The following is a 23,268-nucleotide window of genomic DNA, read 5'->3' on the forward strand; positions in this document are numbered from 1 at the left end:
GCCTTTTTGAGACTCCTTTCAGTCCAGAGTGCTCAGACTGCCAGCCAGCTCTGCAGATGCTTTCATACATTGAGAATAGGAACTGTGGAAGTTTCTTGCAGAGCACAAATGCTGATTGCATTTCCTGTGATAAATCTATTCCCCTTTCCTATCTTGAATTCATGTGCTTCTAGAAACCCTCCCTTTATACCATGACTTACCTCTTTAAGTGTCTGCTATGTAACTATGTAAATACTGGTGGCGTATCTCTGATAGAGATTGTCACTGCATTGCTACTGGTAACCAGTGGTTATGTCACTTTCCCTCGCTTGAATAGGCTTTGACTCATAGTGGTTTTCAGGACAATGGTTATAAAATAACACACTGAGAGGTTGCCGAGACTATAGTTTTGCAATAGAGACAACTGTCGACCTCAAGGCTACACGAAAGAATTTTTCTTCTTTTTCTTAAGAGTTTTGCTCTTTTATAACATGAGATTTTCTTGCATGGAAGTTTGGAAAACAAGAAGTCTATGTTAGCAAGCTGAAGCCTGGAGAGAAAACACACTTCTGAGCACAAATGCTCATTATTTCTAACTCTTCTGAAGTACTGCTTAACTGAAACTTTAAGTGCTTCAGTTGTCCCACCTTTCTTTGGATTACTTGCTGGCAGGCTGTGCCATACTTTGGATTATTGTCTGATTTAAGTGATGGCAGAAAGTAATGAAACCAGTGCTTATTCAATTATTTTTTCTAGTTAAAGGACTTGCTTGAGAAAATCAGTTACATGTTAAACTTTTTCTTTCTTTTTTTTTTTAAATATTCAAGAACCCTAGAGACAAGGGCCAAGTTTTTGGCAGATGCAAAATATCTTCATATCACAGGAATCAAAAGACAATTGAAGGGTCTGATGGCTTGCTAACATTTCCAGGTACATATCTGATTTTCTGTATAAGCATAATGTTGCCTGCACATGGACACAAACATCACAAAATTAGTGTATATCATTAAAAGTTCAAATCCAGATTTTAAGCAGCTTTAAACTAATTTTTCTCTTTAAGGTAATTTGAATTTTCTCAAGTACCCTTCCTAAACAAGGTCTTGCAAAACTCAGGTTGCCTCTCCTTTCTTTTATCTTTTCTTCTGTCCATTCAAGCTCCACAGGCAGGGCTTGTCCCTTAATACCTGCTTAGCTCACACAGCCTAAACTGGGGAGCCCAGACACTTCTGCAAGTAAGAAAAAGGAAATTAATTCCTTCATCCCCTCTCTTGAGCTTTGTGAGGAGGCTGATTATATCAGTAATAGGATATCATCAGAAATTCCAAATTCTGCAGTGGATTTTAGGAGTGTGAAAAGTGCTCTATATTTTTAGAATATAAGTGTATGTATACATAACGTGGACATTTCTGGTAACTGTAAATATGCATAAAGCTGCAAACAAAAAGCATTACACAACTTCTTTTAGAACAGCTTATTTTCTGTAGTAGCACAGGTGATTTTCTCCCTAGACTACATTTAGCACAGACAGTTACACAACTAGTGCAACTCTCTCATCTAACAAGAATTGGTAGGAACATGCAGATTGAAACGGTCAACAAAGCTGCTCTTAAATAAAACAAAGATACATCACAAGGCACGTGCTTTTCATCTATAGTCTAGCACAGACAGGTAGAGCTGTGCAACATGCCACACTGCGAAACTAAATAAACACATTTTGCTTCTAATGTTTTCCTGAGTTGTTCTAAAACCAGGAGTACCTGACATTAAAATAGCTTCACTACTACGCAGATTCCCTTCAGGAGAATGATTAACTGTGTAGCTACAAAGCTTCGCTATTCCAGTTCTAGCAGGAAACGGCATTCTCTCTTTTCAGAAATCACTTCGAGCCGATGTTTCCTTCGCACTACCGGAGGTACGAAAACACCGAACCCTGGAACGAACCGTGTGTCTCACCGAGGCGCCCGCGCAGACCGGCGGGTCAAACCGAACTGGGTGCGCGGTGTGCCCGGTGGGCAGCGCTCCGCAGCCCAGCGCCTCAGCTCTCCGCCGGCTCAAACCCCCCCGGCGCCGGGGGAAGCGCTGCCGGGACGGGGTGTCCGAGGGGATGGAGGACCCCTCACCGGAGGAATAGAAGACCTCTCCCGGGGGGATGGAAGACCCCTCCCGAGGATGGGGGGGGGCGGCCCCTCCCGGTGCGGGCCGGGCCCGGCGCGTTACAAAACCGCCTGGTTTTGTAACAACCTGCGGGCGCTGCCCAATGAGCGCGGCCGCCGCCGTCACGTGCCCGTCTCTATATAAGCGGCGGCGGCGGCGCGGGGCGCTCCCGGCGCGGGGCGGCAGCAGCACCATGGCCCGGCGGGGCCGCGCCGCCCCCGCGCCCGCCGGTCTCCCCCCCCCCCCGCCGCGCTAGTGCCGCCGCCATGGGCTCGCACCTGCCGCCGCGCCCCGAGCCCCAGCTGGTGCTGCAGCCGGCGGCCGGCGCTCTACAGGCGCAGAACTTGGAGGCGCCGGGCGGCGGCCTGGGGCCCGAGTGGCAGGTGCTGCTCGGGCGGGCGGACGCGCTGGCCTTCGGCGGGCGGCTGCACGAGGCGCTGCCGCTGTACCAGCTGGCGTCCCGCCACCAGCAGCTGCGAGCCGAGCAGCTGGAGAAGCTGGTGGAGTGCCTGGCGCAGGGCGTCCGGATCAAAGAGGGGCTGCCCGCCGCCGGGCAGCCCGCGGCACCCCGCGAGTGGGACGTCTTCAGGTGCCGCAAATGCCAGGGCTTCCTCTTCGAGCCCGTTTCCTTGCCTTGCGGACACACGTTCTGCAAAAAGTGCCTGGAGAGGGACCGGGCGCCCGAGTCCCGCTGCGTCCTGTGCAAGGAGGCGGGCGGCGCGGCGGCCGGGCAGCTCCTGCGGGTCAATGTCATCCTCAGCAACCTGCTGACCAAGTGGTTCCCCTGCCAAGTGAAGGCTTCGCAGCTCCGGCACGAAGGGAACCTCCTCTACAAGGAGAAGAAGCTCCAAGCTGCCCTGCAGAAGTACAACGAAGCGGTCAGCCTAGGTAAGGGCTCCCCCCGCCCCGGTGCTGTTCCCCGGCTCCTGGGGAAGATAACTTTGCACCGGCCGGGGCTCGCTGGCGGCCTCTCCGGCGCCTCTCGTCCCGCCGAGCCGTGCCGGGGACGCGCTCCCGCTCGCCGCCGGCTCCCCGGTGCGGGTGTCGGGAGAGCCCTGGAGGGGAGCCCCTGGGAGGGGTCTCGGCTCTTCGGCCCGCGGTGAAACTGGGTCAGGAGAGCAGCGGTTGCGTAAGCCCGAGCCTGCGGTCCGGCTGGGCTCTCTCCGGCCGGCGCCGTTGTGTAACCGGCGGAGCCGGGGGGAGCGGAGCGCCGCGCCCTGGGCATCCCGCCGCGCCCCGGGAAGGGCTCCGGGTGCGGGGGATTCCCGCCGAGCCCCGCCGTGCACGGAGGAGCCGCTCGCAGCCGAGCGCGAAGGAGGCGGCGGGGATGCGTGTCCCGCACCCCCGGCCGGCCCGGCCGCGGTCTCCCTCCCCATCGCCGGGGAGCGCCTGCGGGGCTGTGCAGGGAGAACTTTTGATGCTGTCCTTTTCCTGCCGTTTGAGGAAAACTGACTCACGCTGCAAGTATTAAGTAGAAGTTAAAGGCAAGGTATTATAGGAAGCGTTTCACTTACACGAAAGTGTTCCCAAGGAAAGTGCCCAGCCTTTTCCCAGCACACGCTGTGTCTCGATGCTACAGTGTGTGTAACTCGGTGATCGTTGTAGCGCTACCTGATTCTTCATGTTGTCCCTTCTTTTCCTGTGTTTTGAGCTCTGGCATGAAATGATCATTATTTATCACTTAAAAACTTCGATGCTACCAAATTTAAAACTCCTCCCTACAGGATGACAGCATTCCTTCTGCTGTCTTAAATGTCTCAGGAGACATTTCTACCAACCATCTCATCCTCAGTCAGTGCTGGTAATTTATTTTGTGAGCGTCTTAGCATTTATTTATGCAATATTCTCTGCAGTTATATAATACGTAGTTGGCATTTTGTCTGGAGTTGCCCAAAGAGGTTTCCAGATTTCATTTAGTACATGGTTATTTAAAAACTGCATGTTTTGTGGGCTTGTGCAACTTGGAAGTACCAACATGTGTTTAAAAAAAAATAAAACTTAATGACTAAAGCTTATGTAACTAATTTCTTTTTACCTAATCAACCACTTTTTCTATTTCCTACAGCTCCAAATGACCACTTACTATATAGCAACCGGTCCCAGATTAACTCTACTTTGAAAGCTTGTGAAGATGCATTGCACGATGCAGAAACAGCATGCAGGCTCCAGCCATACTGGTTGAAAGTAAGTTCTGAGTCCAGCTGTACTTTTTTGAAACCTTGATACTGCCCTGATAGGAAATGGTTAGAATGTTCAGACAGTGGAATCTGAGGGAGGCTTTAAGTCCTGTAACTTCTTGGACTTCTGCAGTTTACAGACATGTAACCATTATATTCTTGAGCTTCCTGGGGTAAAGGAAGAGAGTGCTAGATCTGGAGAATGAGCTAAGGCCATTATCTTTGACTTGGATGAATATCAATTTTGTGAACTCTCTAAAAATTGTGTGCTAAGGACAAAATTACTGTTTTAGAAGGTGGATGTAGGGAAGTAGATGTTTCTAATATCAGTTGGGCTCAGGTGCTATGAGAATCATACATGAGTGGAAGAATATCCTGTTTATGCTTGTAGTTTTCAGGACTGTTGTGTTTAGAAACCCAAGCACTGGTGGTGCCTGTCAGGGTGTAAGACATGGTTATAGTGATGTTTGCTGTCTAACTTTTCCTTCTTAAGAAAGATCTTTTGTACTTTCACTGTGGTTTTATTGCATATTCTCTTGACAAAAGCTGCAGCTGTGGATGTTTCCTTGCAGGGTCACCTAAGGAAAGGACAAGCATTAGCTAATCTGGGGAAAACGGAAGAAGCTTTAAGGGAGTTTCTATTCTGCCTTGCTCTAGATACTGGGAACAAGACAGCCAAGTCTGAGGCGCAAAAGGTGAGTTCTCTAAATCATCTGGAACTGCACAATTCTTTTCAGTGGTCTCTCATAAAGGAGGATAAGATTTTTTTTTCTTTTCCTCTCTCTCACTACTGTAGAGAGCTGGATGGAGATACAAATCCAGACTGTTGTTCATATTTGAGTCATGTATTGCTAATCTGAAGGTAGGAAGGCAGCAAAAAAATATGCTCAGCAGCCATTCAGTGGAAACAATTACAGTGTTAGCATCAAGAAATTTGAAGGAAAACTGAATTGTTAATAATTGCCCCCCACAGACTATTGTGATTCTCAAATTTTTAATCTGATTCCTAGCCTGGCAATCTATTGCCAATGATGGAGTGCAGAAGAGGGGGAGTTGCTGTAGAATGATGTATCAGGCCAATGACTGGCAGAACACAACACGCAGCATTCATCAAACTCCACTTGGGAGCAGCGGCTTTCTTCCTACTGCCAGTCATGCTGCCCAAGTGTCAGTGTGTGCAGGAGGTGTGAAAGAGGAAACAGTCAACAAAGGGAGAGCAGTTTTAAGATAGTTTTTTAGGGTTGCTAATAATTAATGCTAAATAAGCAAAAAAATTGGATCTTCAGTGAGGCTTTTTTCAGTTGCAGCCTACAATGTGTGTGAATTCTTATAATGTCTTTTGTGAATACTGCTGTTTTGTCCACCCCTCAAATCTCTGATATCCTGTAAATCAGTATTTTGGCATTTGATTTTGTTGTTGTTGTTGTCATAGTTAAAAGGCTCAGTGTGGCAGTGATTACTTATGGCAATAAAAATAAAATAATTTTATTTTCCTTTATGGCAGTGTATTTATGCCATTCTCAATCACTGGTGGGATGGGAACATTAGGGTTTCTATGTCCTGTAGCTCAGGACATAAGGCTTTCTATAAACACAGTAGAATTCTTACAGTAAAACTCTATTCATGAAGGTAACAGTATAACCTGAATGGCTGTAGTGAAATCAAGTTTCCATCCCATTTTATATATGGTTGAGATTTCAGCCTCTGAGGATTTTTTGTCACTGATGTTTGAGGGCTTTGTTAGCTTTTTTCCCCAGTGGGTTTCATGCAGTCTTTCATTGTCATCATGTCATGATTTGTGCTCACAGTCATGCTGGAAGACTTTCTGTGCGCTACAGCAAAAAGACAAGAAACAAACAGATACGTTTCTAAATTCTGGCTCCAAATAGCCGTTTCCAAGACATTTAATTTGTGAGCAGTGGGATTCTGAGAAAAACTAGGCTTCTTATGACTGAAAGAATTACTGGTGCACTCATCAGACACAGAGTTCATCCATGATGCAATATTTTACTGGGTCATTTCCAAGGCTGCTCGTGTAACAATGACATCCTACATTTTACCAAATTCTTTGGGTACAGTTGTGATGTTCTGCTTGTATTAACTGTCTGCCTGTGTTAGTTTGGACATAGTGTGATCCTGTGAAATCCTTTTTGGCTTTAAATAGAAATCTCAGCTGTCATGTGGCTTCCTCAGGCATCAGCAGGATCACCTCAGTAGTATGTTGAAATTAGTTTTTGAACTGTGAATCTTCTATTCATCTCTGTTTCTTTCCTTAAATATTCATCTGATAATCTATGCCATACAAGGGGCTTCAAGCTGCTACTTGAAACAGATTCACTTATTTTCTTATAGCAAATGAAAAAATAGCATTTTTCTGCTGCCTACATTTTTTGTATTCTCACATAAGTGAATTAAAAATAGCTACAGTTCACAATATCAGACACATTTATCCAACTGATCTTGGATTAAGCCTGTGAGATGAGTGCTTTCTGTACTAGTAAACTCCTGTGAAAGATGATGTGAAGCAAAAAAAAAAATAACAACCCAAAAACATTTAAGAACGATGTTAATTTCTGGTGAGCCCTGAACTGCAGGACAAAGAGGACAAAGGCATGTGTGTGTCACATCACAGAGAATGGTTAATAACTCTGTGGGCTTATTTAACTCTGAAAATGTTTCTTGCTGTCTGTTTGGCCTGTATTGCATTAGGTCTTGCACTTTTTGTTCCTACCCTAGTTTAAAGGGCTCTTTAAATTATTTTAACAAAATCCTGGATGCTTCTTTCAGCTATTCCCTTACTTGCTTTTTCATTTAGAGGTTGCAAGGAAGGAACTAAGCAGTGAAGTGTTCTGTTTTATATCACAGCTTCTACTTAGTTTGTTTTCACTCATCCCGGGAAATGCTCAGGAACACTTACCCGATATCCTGCAGCTGTTGTCACATCACTCTAGATTAAAGGGGAATCTCCTAAATTCAGTGGGATCTGGAGGCACCAGCCATAACCTACAAAGGTTGCTCAAGGTAAAGATCAAGTCTGATGTGTGGTTCTTAATTTGTTGTGTGTTTTGTGTTCACATTGGGAAGCCTCTCCTTTTTGCCTCTGGGAGACAGGAGGATATATTTTCTCAAATTTTTACTGAGTTTCAGAACATACAAAACAGTGTTAACTTACTCAAGTCTCCTCATTTGACTTTTTTTCTTTAATAGAAGTCCTCTGTTCTGATAAATTTTATGTCAGAATTGAGTGGGTTCTGCTCCTGTAGTTGTCTTTAGGTCTCTCAAGTAGTTGGTGGTGGAAATGGGCCTTTGTAGATTGGATTTAGAAACCCTCAAAAGCTGTGAAATGCTAAAATATAGAGCTTCAATTTGAGCCATAACTGGTGATGCCAGTAACAAAGTCATTCTATACTCAGTCTGTGCAATACTTAGAGGTTATTGTAGAGCTACATAAGAGATATTGGCTACTTCATAACTTTGATTTTGCAGCTGTAGTTTTGTAAATGGCTGCAGAGATTTACATTCATAGCCTTTTAAGGATCACTTCTGCTTCACTGAAACCTGAACTTTGGGATGGGGTTTGCATATATTTTATATTTAGGAGAAAACTTGGCTAGTCCTTACAAAACAAAAGTAGCAGGTTCTGAGCTGCCTTGTTGAGACTGATATGAAGCAGTCAGTGACATTGCCCCATAGAAAGGCTGTTAGGATATTCTGGCAAGAAACCCTTTTGCATGACTTTCACAAATTCAAGGGACAGTTCACTCATCTTTGTGCATGTTACACATCACAATCCACAGTGTCTGGTTTTGGGTCCATCCAGGGAGGTGATGTTACGAAGCTGACAGGTGATGTCCTGTGCAGTGGCTGCTCACAGGATGTCTTGTGGCCATAATGGAATAAACCCTGAATGGTTTAGCCTCTGAGAAAGGAATTGCCTTGCAAGAGGAAGCTCTGGGCATTTTCTCTATTACAAATTTTGTGTGTTTTTACTGCTTCCTTAAAATGAACTGATGTTGTTTTGGTTTTCCTGTTGGTTGATGCCATCACCATGATACAAACAATTTGCATTTTCCCGTAAGTTCAGTGATAACAATATATTTAACATGAAATATAGCCACATTTCTGCCTGAATCCAGTTTCACAAGCTTTAAAGCCACACAAAAGGGCTGGAAATATGCAGTGGTTGGGAGGGAAAATCAAGTTTTTTGGTTGCTTGCATTTTGGAGTTTGATTTATTTTAATTAGGACTAGCAATTCTCAAACTCTTACGTCTTTACCTACAAAGTCCTTCCTGGTGATCCATAATATTAAAGAATTTTGAAGTTGAGTTTTTTCCTTACCAAGTTGTTGGAAGATTGGTCTAATGTCAGTCCTCTCTTCACACAGGTCAATGTGGAACAGAAAAAGGGTTTTTCTATTCAAGAGGAACCAAATGTAACTACTTCTGGTAGTTTGAGGAAATCTATACAAATTACAGAGAGCAAAAAGGACTGCTCCGAGGAGGAGAACAAATTCACTTCCATGCCAGAGTCTACTTTTCTCATTTCTGAGAAATGCAATCTCCTGAAAAGGAAGTGCTGCTCAGAGGAGATGCGAAATGCTGAGGTGCCCTGCAAACTGATGAAGAAAGGTATGTTTAATAACACACAGGACAGGTTCCATGGCATGCAAACCATGGGAATTTTCTTTTGTAAGGTTCAGACAAAGAAGAACCAAGTTACACTTTGCCTTTTACATTTTCTCTTTTGCCTAACTAAGGCATGCATGTTGTGGAATCTTTGCTGTGTGTAGGGAGAAAAAAGTCTAAAAAGGGGCAAAAAAGGTTGGGTCATGTGGTTTTTTTCAGCAGAGCTCTGAATCTTTTAAAGAACATCAATGTTGCACGTGGTCCTAGCACTGTCTATAATTTTAAAAGTTTTAAAGTAGAAATTCTGTTTGTTCTTTATATCTGGCCTTGTTACCGTGCTGTGGGATGTATTTACAATGGTATAAGAAAAGAATTTGTCTCACTTTAAACTTTCAGCACTAACAAAAAGTGTTGTGACATTGATTGCTAATGCAAGGCCAGATTGAACCCTCTGTAAGTGGGTATAATGTGACCAAAACTAAGGGAAGATGTGCTGATTTGTGCCAAGGCTGAATTTTGAAATGAAGCTTTACATAGAAATTACTGTAATGATGCATCATGGTTCAGTAAGTCACAAGTATCTACAACACACATTTAAATATCAGATGCTGGTGTAAATACATGAGTTAACATTGTGCTTGCATAGTTCTATTCAATTACTTTCTTTTTTTCTTTTTGATAGACATAGATACTAGGGAAAATAGTACTGGACAACATATTCCATTTGAAGTTGTGGATCCATCAGATTTGGACTGTTCCCTGTGTATGAGGTGTGTTCTTTTCTCACAGATATCTGTAGTTTTCCAGCTGTATCTTCCTGCCTTTTATGACCTAGAGATTTTCTAGCTTACTTGGTACTTACTTTTGCCTATGACATGAAATTAGCTTTTACTGCAATTGTTGCTCCTGTGATGCATCTCTGAACCTTTAGTTCTGAGCACTGTTGAGGAATGGGGACTCTGATCTTCTCTGGGCTAGTGATTGCTTTGGAAAGGGCACACAAAGTCACAAGAGTTAAGCTGGTAAATGAAGGTGTCTGGAAGATTTGCTCTCGCCACTGGCACAGTGCACAAACCCACGGTTTGTCATCTGGGAGTTTGTAGAGCTGTTTGTCATGAAAAGCACAAAATACCTGAAGAGACCACATCCAATGAATGTTCTGAGTTTGCATGTGAACTGTGTTGCTGCTATTGCAATAGGAGGATCTAAACAAGAGTATGTTTTAACTCTCTTCCTTAAGAGGCATGTTCCTCACTTTACTGAGGCAGTCACTTCATTTGCTTGAAGATTTCTTCCAGTTAAACAACAGTTATTCTTGGGAACAGTAATGGCTTAGGAAAACAAGTAGGAGTTGTCAAATGCATCTATTTTACTACTTGTTTTGTACAAAACATTACAACTTTGGCAAATACATTATGTGGGGGGGTTTAATGACTTAGAAATATTGGGAAGGTGTTTTACTTGCTGCAGCAAGTGTTGCTTAGGTTGTTTGGTTTTTTTAATTACCCAGATTTATCTGTAATTCATGTTTGGGTTAGTTTTGCGCAATATTTTTTAATTCTTAAATACTAGATAGCCTCTTTAGGGATTTACTTCTGAAGGCAAATGATTTGAGAAATCTGGATTTTGTTGTTTGTATGCAGAAGAGGAGGCTTCAATTTGTTTCAGACAAACTGAAAGCTTTGAGGACTAACTGCTGTATTGTTTGATTTGCTTCTGATTGGTATAAATCAGACCTGCCCCTTCTCCCTCTGCCTGACTGCAGCTGAAATATGTTCCAAAAGTTTATGCAGCTGTCAAAACACTCAGTAGTGCAAAGAGCAAAACTTTCCTCTAGCAGAAAACCACACAATTAGTCTTAGATGGTTTTGTGATTCTGCATGTTTATCATGGTGTCCACAAAGCATTTTTCAGATGTTTTAAATAAAATTAATTAATCCTATTTTCTCATCCTCTATGTTAAATCAGTAACAGCCAGCCTACAATACATTTGTAAAGGAATTAGGCCAAGGATTACTGTTTCCTTTACAGTACAGAGGATGGTATAGGTGCTGTGCTTGGAACTCCCAAATGCAGGCCTTGCCTTCAGAAGGATGTTAGCTGCACCACTGCACAAGGAAGGCTTGTGCTCAGAAAAGCTCTCCTAAGATCTTTCTTGTTATTTATGCAGACTGAATATATTTCCTGCCATGTTCTTCAGAAATGTTTTGGGGATTTGGTTCCTGAGGTACTTTGGACTAATTACCTAGTAACCTACTGACCTGCTCACAATGAACTGCAGGAGCTGTTATTAACATGTTTGTCTGATGCAGTGGCCAAAATGTTATTGATCCACCTTTGCTCCAGCAGCAAGCAGAAAATGCAAAGTAGTTAAAGCAAGATACTGGTGAGAAAAGGAGCATTATTCTGCAGCAATTTATTTCCTGCTGTTACAGTAGCTCAAAGTAATGTCATGAGAAGTCTTGGTGTGTAGTGTTTCTTCCTGAAAGTCACAAAGCTTGTCCAGGTCCTCTTAAAGTTGTTACGAAAAGCTGCTGCTGGCTTTTGTGAGAACTTGGGCAGACTTGGGAATCTAAACAGGAGTATCTTGTCTTTATGCCACGTTTCAGATGAAGTCAGTTCCTACCAAATAATTACACATGCAATGCAGTGCATACTGGAACACGGGGTAGAATTCAGTGATTCACACAGTTTAAGTGAGGTTTCTGTTCATGAAACAGTTAACAAGTGTTTTCAATTACACCATCAGTTTGCAATAAGATAGGTGTGGCATTTTAGATACCATTTCATATGTTCCATTGCTTAAATGTCAATGTTTTTAGTACCTAATGACATTTAATGAGCTCTTTATGGCAGTCTTGTTAAAAGCCAGTTGCATCCTTAAATACACTCATCTTGTCAAAGATGCTAATAAACGTGAGTTTACATATTGTAATTTCCACATGTTTAATAGAACATACTGTACTGTTTTGATAAACTAGTACTTTAAAGAAAAAATATTAATTAAATTATAATGAGACTAGTATTTAAGACCTTAAAATGCTTAGACAGTATGTTGTAAAGTACAGTATATTCCAGACAATTTACTTTCTAGATTTGAATTGTTTCTATTTTTTAAAAGAATCTTCTGTTGTATTATGAGATGTATTATTTACATCTCCTTAAGATCTTTATTGACAAGGAAACATGACTTTGCAATATCACAATCATAATAAGGAAAAAAAAATATTTACATGAAAGTAAGTATCATAGAGCTCCTTGAAATGGGTAAAGAATAGGTACCATGATACTTTGAAGACCTGGCTTTTTATATATTTAAATCTTCTTCCAGATGAAACATGAGCTGCCCATCACTCATTTTCCAGAAAAGCAGTCACTTGAAGGTTAAAAACTATTAAAAAAAAAAAATCAAGAACCCCATGAATACCCATTAGAGGTGGCAATAATAGATTCATAAAATTGTTCAGGTTGGAAAAGACCTCCAGGATTTTTCAGTTCCACCATTTATTCCAGAGCTGCCAAGTCCCACTTTATTGCAATTACTGATGTGGGCTATTACTGCAAATAGGTATTTTGTGTTTAGCTCTGCAAATACAAGTAATCACAAAATTTCAGTAACAGTTGTGCAAGTACTGCTCAATTTCATTAGTGACATCAGATGGTCCAACTTCTGCTTCTGTTTATTGCTCACACAGAAGAAAATTAAATGTTGGCTTGTTGGAAGTTTGTGACAGTATTGTCCCTGACATTCACTGAAGTCAGAGTTCATGTGCTGCCTTTCATGTTGGGTGGCAATGATAATATCTAATTGTAATAAATACAAAAGTTGGTTGAAGAAATTAAAAGCAAGAAGCAACTTTATCTCTGTAGTAGTCAGTAGTTAAGTTAGTGAATTAATTCAGCTTTTTTTGGTAGCAACTTTTTTCTTTTACTTTAGTACACGATATTGTTGTCTTTTTGCTCTTGGATTTTCTGATCCAGGCTCTTCTATGAACCTGTCACAACACCTTGTGGACACACCTTCTGCCTCAAATGCCTGGAGAGATGCCTGGATCACAACCCAAAATGTCCCCTGTGCAAGGAAGGGCTCTCAGAGGTAATCCTTGGAAGTTTTCAGCATAAATTCAAGTGCAAGTGATAGGAACAGCTTCACCTTCAGACAGCCTTAATATTTCCTAACACAAAAGAAATATTACATAACTCAGGATGAATGTGACTTTTAAAATGCTCTTGTGAGTTGCCAAGCATGGCTGGTCTGTGTTCAAACCTCAGGACCAGGCCTGTACTTAGAAAATTTCTCTGTAGGTGATTTTTACTTTCCAGATTTCCTAAGTAAATGTCTGTAATGCAGGGAATAGTTAAAAAAACAACTCTTCAGTGGCAGGTTTAACAGGTGATAGAATCACAGACATGATGCAGGAAGTGAGAGTACTGGAGGGTGCCCTTTGCACAGGCACCATACACTGTGAAGTGCTGGATGTTCTAACTACTTGTGTGTGTTCTTACTGCAGTGCTTGGCTATGAGGAAATACTGTAAAACAGTGCTAATGGAGGAGCTAATAGCCAGATATCTTCCAGAAGAACTCACTGAAAGGAGAAAGATTTATGAAGAGGAAATAGCAGAACTTTCCAAGTATGTCATCCATTTATGTAAAAATCTCTGACTCTGCTGCTGTTGGCTGTGAGTGGCTCTGGCTGATGTGGAACATGAGCTGAGATGCTGATGGAGCTTTCTCTGTATCATGTGATTTCAGAGAACAGGGTCCAGGTGAAACTGTGCTTGAGCAAGCATGAAAACTAGACACTGTGCTAAAGAATAAAGAGAAGAAATCCAGAAGGTTGATTTATAAACAAAGTACAAAGCTTTCAGTGGATCTCTATGAAAGGCACAGAGTGAGACAATAGGTAGAAGTAGTCTGACAGGTGTTGCTCTATTAGGAACGGCGAGATTGAACGACACAGACTCTCTCAGGAGTCAATCAGGAGAATATCTCTCAGTTTATTACTTCAAGTCTCTTTTATAGACTGATACGTGGAAAGTACAGAAAGGAAACTCTTATTGGTTAGTAAACTACTACATCACCATCATTGGTCAGTGGGGCACACACCCCCCGACCTTCTCCTGCAAAGAAAACAAGGGACAGACAAACAGCACCTGCAAGGCTGTTTTCTGTCTCTGAGGATTGTTTTGAATCCTCCTTATGAATTCTCAGGCCACGTTCTCAGGCAAGACTGAGAAAGCTATGTGGCCTGTAATTTCTACAGGCACTCTGTTTCAGAGTTAGCATCCACAGACAGGATGGGGGTTTGGAATATACTGGACAGGGGAGAAAGGGATTAAGGGAAATAAAATAAATAAAAGCAATACTTAGAGATCCAATAATGCTTTCACTAGCAAATTCAGAAAGCTTAATGAAAAATTTGTCTGCTGTTAAGTGGTATATAATTCTCTAGAGTATTTAGTCAGTTAAAGGAAAAATAATTTTAGCTTTTACTTATTCCTTTAAGAATTTTATTCTAAAGATGTTATAATTCCTATTTAAAGATGTCATCACTTCAAAGAATATGAGATTTATGTGTCAGTAGTTTGGTAAAACGTCATTTCTGATTTTTCCTTTCTTTCTTACAGCCTAAATAAGAATGTTCCTATATTTGTGTGCACAATGGCTTATCCTACAGTCCCATGTCCTCTGCACATCTTTGAGCCATGTTATCGGCTGATGATCCGGAGGTGCATGGAGACTGGCACCAAACAGTTTGGGATGTGCATCAGTGACCCTGTCAAGGGGTGAGTGAAGAGCTTGGACCATGTGAGGTACCCACTTAGTCTGGAGCCAGTGGAGAGGTGCAGAAAGGTCCATGGTTGTAATATCTGTGGTAGATTTCCAGCAGAGAAAGTTTCTTCCTAATCGTGCGGGTTAAAGACATTGAGGAGACAGAAATTTTTCTCTTGAGCTCTTGGATTCTGACTAATGCAATGGTTCTCTCAAAACACTCATAACTGAATGTGTGTAATGTGATTGAGCTGCACACCTCCTGTAATACATGAAAAGAAAGTGTATTTTTCTCCTGCTTTCAAATCTGCTGAATGTTTTGGCACAAGAAATCAAAATGGAAGGAAGGTGTGTTCTTGGCCTAAATTTCCTTAAATTATGGGATATGTTTATATCCTCATGGTTCTGAATATAGTGGAGGCTACAGAGGTGTTAACAGGACCTTCATAAGGACTGGCTGAGCATATACATTGAGACATTTACAGTCAGTCTTAGCTAATTTGACTTCAATGTTTGACTCTGTTTAGCTTTTCTCCCTTTTTTTTTATGCTATAAACCTACTGGGTATGTATAGTCTGTGAAAAGAACAATTTGCAGAAAATACCCACCTGCAAAGTAAAATCTGCTGAAATTGTGCAAAAACTTTTTTCTTCATAGATTTCCTAGTCCTTCCATAATGCTAATACTCTGAATTGCATTTGTCCTTCTGTACAAATTGACTGAACATGTCAGGATTATGGAGGAAGTTTGCTTCTGATCTGTGTATCTTCCAGTTTCATAAGATGTTCCCTGTATTACAAAACATCCAGTTAGCATTAATCAGATTAGACAGTCTGAAACTTACTGATAGTTTTGCAAACAATTGTGGAATAATTTGAACTACAGCAGGTCAGGGCTATGAACAATAGAAATGAGCTGACATTGGTAAATACCTTTGTGGTAGGGACTGGCTGTATGGCAGCTCTGTGGAACTCAGGGTGGAGAGAATAAGACTTGTTTACTCGCTTTTGTTCTGGTTTCAATAGGTTTGCAGATTATGGCTGCATTCTGGAGATAAGAAATGTTGAATTCTTTGCTGATGGTCGCTCTGTTGTAGACAGCATTGGCAAGAGGAGATTTAAGGTGATTCAGCACAGCCAGCGTGATGGATATAACACAGCAGATATTGAGTACATTGAGGATCAAAAGGTAAATTTAGAAATATTTCGTGTGAAATTCTAAGCCTGTATGTTTTTAGTGAGTTCTTCTTTTTGTAGAAGTTTCTAATAAAACAAATTTGTGGTATTTAATAACTGCTCATGGTTAAGGTGGGACACACAATAGTCAGCATAAGCACGAACACACACTGCCCATCTACTGAAGAGTGCTTCCTGGAGGTATTTGTCAGAGGACAAGGCTAAGTGAATCCAGGATGAGATCCTACTGCTCTTCTAGACAGAATAATTGCAGTTTATAAGAGGGTAGAGGGGGAACCTCGCACCATTTGTATGGAAGCCAGTTAGAAAAATCCCCATTCAGGTAAGAAGCAGCAGGATGTGGTGCACCATAACCTTCAAAATTGCTCATGTTAATTCTTAAGAGCTTTTGATATATAATGGGAAGATAAAATGTCTACTCCGAGGCTCTACTGATTTTGTTTTTATAAAAAACTTTGCATAATCTTTTTTTTCCAGTTCTGTGTGATGTTTGTGTAAAGGTTTTTTCATACAACAGTCCAGAAAGTTCAAATTCTACAAATAGCTATTTTTGGTTTAGAATACAGCAAAGTGAAGAATTTGGATAGGGAAGGGGAAACACCAAATGAGCTCTCAGTATTTATTCCAGAACTCCTTTGGCATGCTTTTTTTTTTCTTTCCCCTACCTAATCCTGAAGATCCTATGCCTTCCCCAACATGGAGACTGAACTAACAGTAACTTCCCCCTCTCATTTCTCATTCCAGGTGCAAGGACAAGAGTATGCTGCATTACTTGTTCTCCATGACTCTGTCTATGATCAGGCTTATATGTGGTTTAACTCCCTCAAGCAAGCACTCAAAAGTCGAATTCTCAGTCATTTTGGTCCAATGCCAGCTAAGGATCCTGACCCACAGGTATCCAGAATCAGTGGCTTATGTAACTTTTAGAGACAGAAATAGCAGGGATATCCGATAAGCTGGCAGGCATTGTGTTTTAAGATGAAAATATGAATACTCTGCATTTACCCCATGTAAGCTGAGCCTCTGAATTCTGTTACCACACACCGGTGGTAGCACAGTGACAAAGAAAAAGCTCGTATTTAATGCTGATAACTTTCTGAGGCTATTTATCTCACTGCATTAATCCCAGGAGGTTGAACCACCTTTTTGCCTTCTCTACTTCCCCAATTAAATGACTGAGAGTAAATAGGCAACTGGAAACTTGTTACAGGACTGCAAATGGTGGGGTCCTAAAATAACAGAATATAACAACAAGAGCTAAATATGAGGTAGTGTCATAAAGTATGGAGAAGGAAGATGGGAATCCTGAAGAGCTGGGTCAGTAATAACACGGGGAAAAAACAGATTTAAAAAAATTCAAAAGGCCCAGCCTATAAATTGTTGCTAGTAATAAAAAGGCTTTTAACATCCTATTTTCAGGAAAGGTGCTACTTGTTTGTAATCTGTTTCAGGCCAACCAGTAAAAAGCTATTAGGCTGTCAATGAAATTATCTATTTGCTACATTACTATCAAAAACTATTTTCAGAGTTAAATCCTCAAAAACAGGATCTTACCAGCTGTATGAATCCTGACTTCAAATTTTTATTTTTTTCCCCCCTGACTACAGGCTAACCCCAATGGACCAGCCTGGTGCTGGTGGGTCCTGGCTGTGCTTCCACTTGAGAACAGAGCTCAGCTCCCGTTCCTTGCCATGAAATCCCTCAAAGACCGCTTGAATGGCATCAGACGTGTCCTTACGTTCATGTCTCGTACGAGATCACGGTGATGGTGAGGAGCAGAGCTGGGGAGTCTCCCACAGTCCTTGACTGCAGACTGTCTCTTGTAACTTCATCTAACTGCAATAATGTCTTACAGATTTGAGTGTCAGGATGTTTCAAGCCTGAATTTCAAAGAGAATGAGTTATAAAGAGCAGGGGATGTTTATGGATACTTCAATAGTTTCCATTTGGAACTGAGACAAATATTCAATCACTGCACTGCTAAATTAATAACAAATGTGATAGAACAAAAAGTGATCTTGTTTGCCATAAACCTTTTAAAAATCTTAAGGATTTTTTTTAATTTATTTTATTTTTATTTTTTAGTGGATAAAGGATAAACTGTGCAATTTAATGTGAAGCAAAAATAATAAGGTTAATGCATTATTTCAGTGAACTGCAAAGTCTTTTATTCAAATGGTTCAGGGTTTATATAGCATTGTGTAAAATAATGTTCACAACTTCTGTTTGATAATTTATTTTTGCACTATGATTTTTTTGTTTCAAAAATGTATATTATTTATGTGTTCAGTCACTAAAGGAAAGTGAGCTGCTCTATTTATAGTGTTTTTACCCTGTATTATGACTGGGGGCAAAAATGATGATTCTTTCAGTGCACAAGCAACTGCTTTGATAATTTTTCAGTTATTTGTGTTCAAATACTTGGAATGTTTTTCTACTCATCCCCAGTTCTACTGTAGCTTAAGAACGCCCCCAAAACATCCTGCCTTGAAGTCTTTGAATACACAGATTGTCTGAGTTAATTCAAGCACAGCTTGAATGTTGAAGGTTCATCCTATGCTTGTGGCAAGGTTCCTTGATACAACCAAACAGACAAGCACCTGCTTAAGTGCTTGGTAAATTCAAGTACTGATGGTTAATGTCGGTGGGAGCTGACCATAGTGGTGACAGAAGGATATATCCCATAATATTTCACAGAACAGAATAACTTGAATTTATATCTGAACACTTTCTTGCAAAAATGGACAATGGCTGCAAACAACTGTGAAGAAAGAGCTGCAATATATGGAAAGTGGCTTATCCCAGAGAAAACTGGAAGTACTGGTGTCATTTCATTGTAGGTTAATACATAGATTTTTAATTTTTTTTTTTCCCATCAACTCTTGTTGCTGTTAAGATGAGTTTTATTTCTTTTAATTGTTTGGTGGGATTTGGCTTTGGAGTGTGTGTATGGGAGGGGGAGGGGGGAGTTATTTGGAACTGTAGGACTCAGAGGGTAGTTTGTGTCACATTAAGAAGGAATATGTTGTAATAAATGCTATTTATTTCACCCCAATCTTCAGGTTTCTGTTAGCTTCAAATCTCTACCCAGCCATTGCTTTTCTCTTAAGAGATTGGGTAGTGTTGCTAATAATAGTTATCTCCCAAGGAAAGCAAGTGAATTTTAGCATGATTACTTCTAGCTATAAAGCAGGTAAAAATAGGGCAGAAATGAGAACAGGAAGTATCTTGGTTTTGATTTTTTTTTTTTAAATCAACAGTTCATATACTTGTTTTGCTGCTTTTATTGCTTACAGTGTACCACTTTCTGGGACTGCTCTTACCTCCACCTGATTTTGACTTTCACTGATTTCAATGTGAGCAAAACTGGGCCTTTTATTCTAAGCTACTGTTTTCCTTTTCAGTGGCAAAAACTAGAATGAAGTGAGAATGTTATGGAATGCTATAGATTTCTTCGGGGTTTTTTACGCAGGATAACACTCTGCCATTTCATGCCTTTATGAAAAAAAATGCAGTAGAATTTAATGTCATTTTTCTGCATCTTTTTCCATTATCTCATCAGAAATATTTATTAGTTAAAAGTAGCTTCCTTCATTCCCCTTTTGTTAAATTCTCTAGAACTTTTTTATAAGGGTACCAAGGAAACAAATGGAAGACAAACATGTTTCACCCTCCTGGTGCACATGGAATCTGTATCCTGTTTGCACTGAGCTGCTTTGGAAATGCTGTAACTTTCTTCCATGCCACTGGATCTCTGCACTTCTTCCATGAGTGGTACTTGGCATGCTGTAAACAATGTATAAAAACACCTCCATGTTGTGAACAGTACCAAGTGATGGTGGCTGACACCTGCTATGGCGTTTTCTCTTCATAAGTCAACAACAAAGTGATTCCTACTTGTTTGGAAGTGAAGCTGCATTAAATGCAATTCTTCCACAAACCATTATGTACTATTGCAGAGCACAAGTGTCTCATGTTGCTCCCACAGGAAAAAAAAACCTTCCACTTTCATTACTCCTACCTGTGAGAAAAGGAGCTTAAATACCTAATTTAAACTGTTTTCTCACTGATGTAATTATTTTTTTACCCTGCATGCTGTGTCTTCTGCATACTCATTCTGCCTATTTTGTTTTAGAAACTGTCATGGAAAGCATCCTTGATTTTAAAAATGAATATTGTCTTTTCTGTTAGCCTTGAGTAAAGCTGCCAGAATTTCCAAGCAGAGACTTGTGTACATGCCCTGCATCGTGAACACCCAGTGCATTTGTTGCAGCCTGGAAACACTGGACCTACTGCATGTAATGCAAACAGGTGATCTGCATATGCACAACAAATCAAAATTCCATCTGTACAGGTACAGTAGCATTCTCTCTGGGGCTGTTCTATGGCCACACATCCTAGATTAATGGCTAAAGTCTGTAAATTCCATCAGAAATGAAAGCAAATACCGAGAAAGATATATGCTAGAGAACACTAACTTGTCCAGGAAAAGCTGGACAAGGAGTACCCTTAGCCTTTATTATGTTGAGATGGTGAAGTTTCAGTAATGATGTTTAAAACCAAAAAAGATCTAGGTATGCCACAGTACCTCTGATTTTTTTTTTTCAGTTGCATAAATAAGTACAAGGATGTAAATGCAGCATTTATCACAGGCATGAATAAACAGCTGAACAGATTTAAAAATACCTTCAGTTTAATTATAGAAATAGCATTGATCAGATAAAATACTAATTGGGGAAATATTTTATTTAAGCTGCTCACATTTTTCTAGACACCAAACCCAGTTTTATAACCAGTCTTGCTCATCTGCTAAAAACAAAAAACCCAACAAACCAAACCATGACTTGAACTTGCATTTCCTGCGTGGTCAGAAGTATTGATTTATCACTGTGGGGGCATAAGTAATGCATAGACTGCTTAGACAGTAGTTCAGTAGTTTTAATAATGAAATAATGAAATGGTATGATAGGCCTTTATGCTAAGTCTTAAGTGACATTCTGGCGTTAGTTGTAAAAGTTCCTCTTGCTTTTTTTCTGTGATTACTTTAAGTGCTGCTATCTTCCATTACAATGTAGCAATAAGAGATACCAGCTGTCAGACTGAATGGCTGCTGACGCATTGCTGGGCCGTCCTTCTGTTCTGTACAACTGCTTACTGACAGAACACCTCAAACATCAATTTATTAATCCAAAGATTGTTTTAATCTTAAAAAAAAAAGTGGATTTGGATGTAGCAGGTCTGTCTTAATCTGTGCTGTAGAGAAAGAGCTTCATAGAGTTGAGTTCTGTTTTAGATGGTCTTTTTACAGAATCATAAAATCCCAGGTTGGAAGGGACCTCAAGGATCAGCTGGTCCAACTTTTCTTGGCAAAAGCATGGTCTAGACAAGATGGTCCAGCAGGCTATCCAGCTGAATCTTACCAGTGTCCAATATTGGGAAACCAACACTTCCCTGGGAAGATTATTCCAATGGCTGATTGTTCTCATTGTGAAAATTTTTCTTTTTAATGATTTCTACTTGGTGCTGAAGTTTTACTGGCATTTAAATCAATGGCAGGAATTGTATTTAAATGCAATGTTTAGGAATGGAGAACATGTTCACAAACATTTATTTAAAAAAGAAAGTGAAAATTAACTATAGGGTTTTTGTGCATAGAAACCCCATAGACCTAAATGCACTTAAGGCAGTGCTCCCCATTTCCCCCAAGTCCTACATCAGATGAACACAATCCCTCTTTTCAACCCCTGCTTAGTTCTCATTTAATTCACAACTGAACCTGTTAACAAGTGCAGCATGTAGTTTAGGAGCTGGGGTTTATTTCCAAAGCCCAGCAAATCACTGGAAGTCTTATGGGTATAGCAAAATGGTAGTTTGAGCAAAGTCACTCTCTTGAAACACTTTGCTAAATAAATATTGTCTGAAAGGAGAAACTTATCTGCTTAGACAGGATTAAAATGGTGGATAATAAAAACCTGAACTATTACATTGACTTGCTCATCCAGGTATCATGTGAAGTGCTTACTAATGTTGGATTTTCATAAGGTCTAAAGTAACCCTCACATAGAAGTGCCTGTATTCTGTTATTGCCATTCTTGAGCTTTTTAATAGTCATAGCCATATATTTTATAAATATAAAACATATGCACCTTTTAATCTTTACATTCAACTTGCAGAACAAAGGTTTACAGAGCAGAAGTGTAGCAAAAACAATGTAATAGCTTCTATTCCCTGATAAGGAACAGGAGAAGTAAAAAATGAGGAGCAAAAGATTATCTGTGTAAGATGTCTTAATCTGGAACCATATACTTGTCCAATTTAATTCCATCAAGCTATGTGGTTACAAGAGTGCCAGAAATATATCTATCAAGCCATTTTAAATAAAAAGTTTTGTGGACTTGTATATTCCATTTGTTTCTAAAACATCCTTTTGTGCACTGTAATGAACTTGAAATGAAACTTAAGTTATACTCTCATATCACTGGACAGAGTACTGTTCAGCTACCTCTACATAAGTTTGAAGTAATTTGTTTTTTCTGGATTTGTTTGCATTGTCATATAAAATATATTTTAAAAAATCATAGTCCAAAGAACCTGTATGTGTTTGTAGATGTACTTATAACTATGTTGTACCAACAAAGTCTGTGTGGAGAGTTGTTTCCTAATTAAAATTTTTGTCTTCTTTATTCTTTGGCTTGCATAACAACTACAGAGGTGGAAAATACTACATGGGAGCTGCTTTTTGTAGGTGTTTTAGATAAAGGAACAAAGAACAACTCCTATATGTGCAGTCACACAACAACACTTGAAGTGAAAAAGCCAAACCATAGAAATTAAGTTGTTCAAACCTCAGATGTTGTAAAAGAGTGCCGCTGGTTTTTGGGTGGTTTTTGGGCTTGGTTTTATTTCCCCTCCTTGCTTCCTTTGTTGCTGTGGTAAAAAGAATGGGAGCTGCAGAAGGTCTGGCTTACTGCACTGCCCTGCACTTCTCTGGGCTTTGGTTCCTCCAATGCATTATTATTTGCTTTGCAGGTTGCTGTGATTTAAACCCATGACCAGGACACCTTTTCATTTACAATCTCAGGCAGGAATGCATCCCAGCCACATTTAAGCTGTGTCTGTGTTGGTGATGAAAGGACTGTTTTCAGTGATGACTATTTAAGAAGTTCCATAGGGCTATCACACTCACAGAAAAAGCTAAAGAATACCTTTTTTCATAAACCTAATATTAAGAATTTATTCTACAAAAAATATCAGGATTTGAAAGTTTTTTGCAGGTTACATATATATATATATATATGAGCTGCTCCTTTTGCCTTGTCATTTAAGCAAGATGTAGCATGCTTGTGACTTGCTGCCTAAGC

At 40.4% G+C, this 23,268-nt stretch overlaps 1 protein-coding gene across 2 annotated transcripts; it reads left to right on the forward strand.

The window, feature by feature from the left end:
• The first annotated feature begins 2,399 nt into the window (after positions 1-2,399).
• On the forward strand, positions 2,400-22,590 carry LONRF3 (LON peptidase N-terminal domain and ring finger 3). Of its 2 annotated transcripts, none has more exons than XR_015773842.1 (13): positions 2,400-3,021; positions 4,199-4,317; positions 4,883-5,005; positions 7,176-7,331; positions 8,697-8,940; positions 9,620-9,707; positions 12,919-13,033; positions 13,449-13,570; positions 14,567-14,725; positions 15,737-15,899; positions 16,652-16,801; positions 17,515-18,743; positions 20,099-22,590. XR_015773842.1 is itself a non-coding variant. In XM_014255295.2 (13 exons), the coding sequence occupies exons 1-12, from the start codon at positions 2,400-2,402 to the stop codon at positions 17,671-17,673; spliced, it is 2,220 nt and encodes a 739-aa protein (XP_014110770.2). In that variant the 3' UTR covers positions 17,674-17,675; positions 20,099-22,590. The 2 variants fall into 2 exon arrangements, 1 of the variants encoding a protein (XP_014110770.2); XM_014255295.2 differs by having other exon boundaries at positions 17,515-17,675.
• Positions 22,591-23,268: the final 678 nt, after the last annotated feature.

The sequence above is a fragment of the Pseudopodoces humilis genome, chromosome 15 (assembly GCF_049639895.1).
Source record: "Pseudopodoces humilis isolate 2021_Gansu_Grassland_sample_001 chromosome 15, ASM4963989v1, whole genome shotgun sequence".
NCBI classification, from domain to species: Eukaryota; Metazoa; Chordata; class Aves; order Passeriformes; family Paridae; genus Pseudopodoces; species Pseudopodoces humilis.